Below are 2,252 nucleotides of genomic sequence, written 5' to 3'. Positions count from 1 at the left end.
AAAGAGAGCATTTGTAAATATCCACTCAACACAAAATGATGACTAATAAACATAATTTGAGGCTACAAACGGCCAAGTCTCACTTAATATGTTCTTGATGCATCCAACGAACATTCCCCAAGCAGTAAAAGCTTGGTTGTGAAATAATTTGAAATAATGATGACTTTGTTATTTAGCAAAAGGTAAAAAAACGTTAAAATATTTTATTGACAGCTTTATGAAACGTAAATGTTTTCATAAAAATGGAACTAGTCGTTGTTATAGTTAACCAAAAAATTTATGCTTAAAATTACATTTCCATTATTTTCACTTAGATTTCCTTTTTGTCACATTATAATATATCTTCGAGAATTTATCAGCATATAAATGAGCAGTCATCAAGTAAGAATGCTTTATAAATCAGATTCAGCACTTGAGAACATATCGTGAGGTTCTTTTCGACAGTGTCAAAGTTCATATTCATTATGATCATAATTTTTTTCTGGATTAGTTATGTTTATTATTAAATTTACAATTAAATTATTAGCAGATCAATGAATAATGCAATATATCCGAAGAACATAGACAAAGCGTTTCAATTGTTATTTTAATATCTCAATGTGATTTGATAAATCTAGATCTGATTCAGAATTTTCTATAAAGCAGATGCATTATTACAAGAGCATTTAAAGCTATTTCTGGGTAATTATAAAAAAGCAAACAATTTTTATATCTTATTAAATGAAAATTTACATATTGAAAAGGAGTACTGTAAAGAAATGAACCTGTGCCTCAGAGAAGTATGGGTTCTACTTCTGACCAGAAGATATCTCATTAAATTTGGAAACGCTTACGCTTGCAGCCTTTTGTACAAATGGAAGAAATGTAACAAAATGGCAGTAGTTGAAATAACACTAAATTAGCAGATGTATTATTGTGCAAGTGTGTGGGCATGATGATACTAGTTTCAGCTTAAATGCTGATCTCAGCTTTACCTGCAGCGCTTTTAATGGGTTTTTAATGAAGTTAGCTTCTCGGTACATATGACGTCTGTTGTCTTTCTCTATATAAGAAACGGACATACTGGAATTAAAAATTAAGTTAGTAATTATATAAAAATGAGTATTAACATGTTTCATAACGATACGACATTCTAAAATGTTTCCATATTTAATTAGTTTTACCCTATCCAGCACTTATTCTATTTTGAAAAATCAATCTACTTATCACTTTACGCTTCACCTTTATGAGGAGGATAAATCATTCACTGTCACAGCACTGATGATTCATCAGATTCAAATCTGTTTATTATAGAATGAATGTTTCAAATAAACAATTCAACGCCATAAAAAGATTTAATTATGATATAAAGAATAATTAAATGAAATCAGTAACCACATTTTATAAATATTCTTCCAAAATAACAGTGAAAATATCAATAATAATTAACTCATGGCATAAAAAATATGCTGATGCAAATTTTCATTTTTAATTTATACTTTACAAATTTATGTGAACAATGAAACTATAGTCTAATATTTCAGCAGTTTTAGCAAGAAATGTAAGCTAAAATATTTCTGTTTCTGTTTTATCAGTGATTTTTTTATTTCTTACTTTTTTCTATTGAATATAAAAGTATGATAAAAACTTTTAAAATTTTAATGCCATTTTAAATAGCGGAGTATAATGCAGAAACGATGAGTGATGATGTGCTTCACTACATGTTGTTTTTATGAAATTGCAAGCATTATGCGCTAAATTATAAGTTTCTATTGGTCCAAAAATCAAAATGAAAAATTCTTAAATTTCACATTCATTTTACTTGTCATTTCATAGTTTTTTGTTTAATTTTTTTATTCAGAAAATTTTAAATTCATTTTTTTAATATTCAATAATAAGGTATGAAAAAAAATTTCAAGATTAACAAGTGATGATAACACTAACTAGTAAGAGAAAATTAAACTTCTCAAGGCAAAACATTTGCTTTAAAAAAAAGAAAAAAAATACATCGATAGAGAAATTCATATTAATAAATAAAAATAAATCTTATAGATAAAAAAGCATTTTAAAATTTATTTTGAAATTAACAATTGGAATTCACTAGTGTAACCTTTAATTTTATTCATATTAAAAATTTATGTTTAAAAATGAAATGAAATTTTATTTTTAAAAGTTAAAAGAATACTTCTGGAATTATAATATTATGCTATAATTTCAAAATAATAAATTCTTTTTGAGACATTTTTGAATATATGCAATGTTTTTATTTTTGC

The 2,252-nt window shown here is 25.5% G+C and overlaps 1 protein-coding gene across 1 annotated transcript; it reads right to left on the bottom strand.

The window, feature by feature from the left end:
* Positions 1–788: 788 nt before the first annotated feature.
* On the bottom strand, positions 789–1,061 carry Tsp_13939 (hemerythrin-related protein). Its single transcript, XM_003368186.1, has 2 exons — positions 975–1,061; positions 789–893 (listed from the first exon to the last, which is right to left on the bottom strand). Exons 1-2 carry the CDS (start codon positions 1,059–1,061, stop codon positions 789–791), a joined length of 192 nt encoding a protein of 63 aa, XP_003368234.1.
* Positions 1,062–2,252: the final 1,191 nt, after the last annotated feature.

This window comes from Trichinella spiralis, assembly GCF_000181795.1.
Source record: "Trichinella spiralis strain ISS 195 chromosome Unknown Scfld2920, whole genome shotgun sequence".
Lineage (NCBI taxonomy): Eukaryota > Metazoa > Nematoda > Enoplea > Trichinellida > Trichinellidae > Trichinella > Trichinella spiralis.
This window is presented reverse-complemented; position numbering and strand designations above follow the sequence as displayed.

Coding starts and splice junctions, on each gene's coding strand:
- Tsp_13939 (XM_003368186.1), bottom strand. CDS start 1,061: ATGTCCGTTTCTTATATAGAGAAAGACAACAGACGTCATATGTACCGA. Junction 894..974: donor ACCCATTAAAAGCGCTGCAG/GTAAAGCTGAGA, acceptor CTGCTAATTTAG/TGTTATTTCAACTACTGCCA.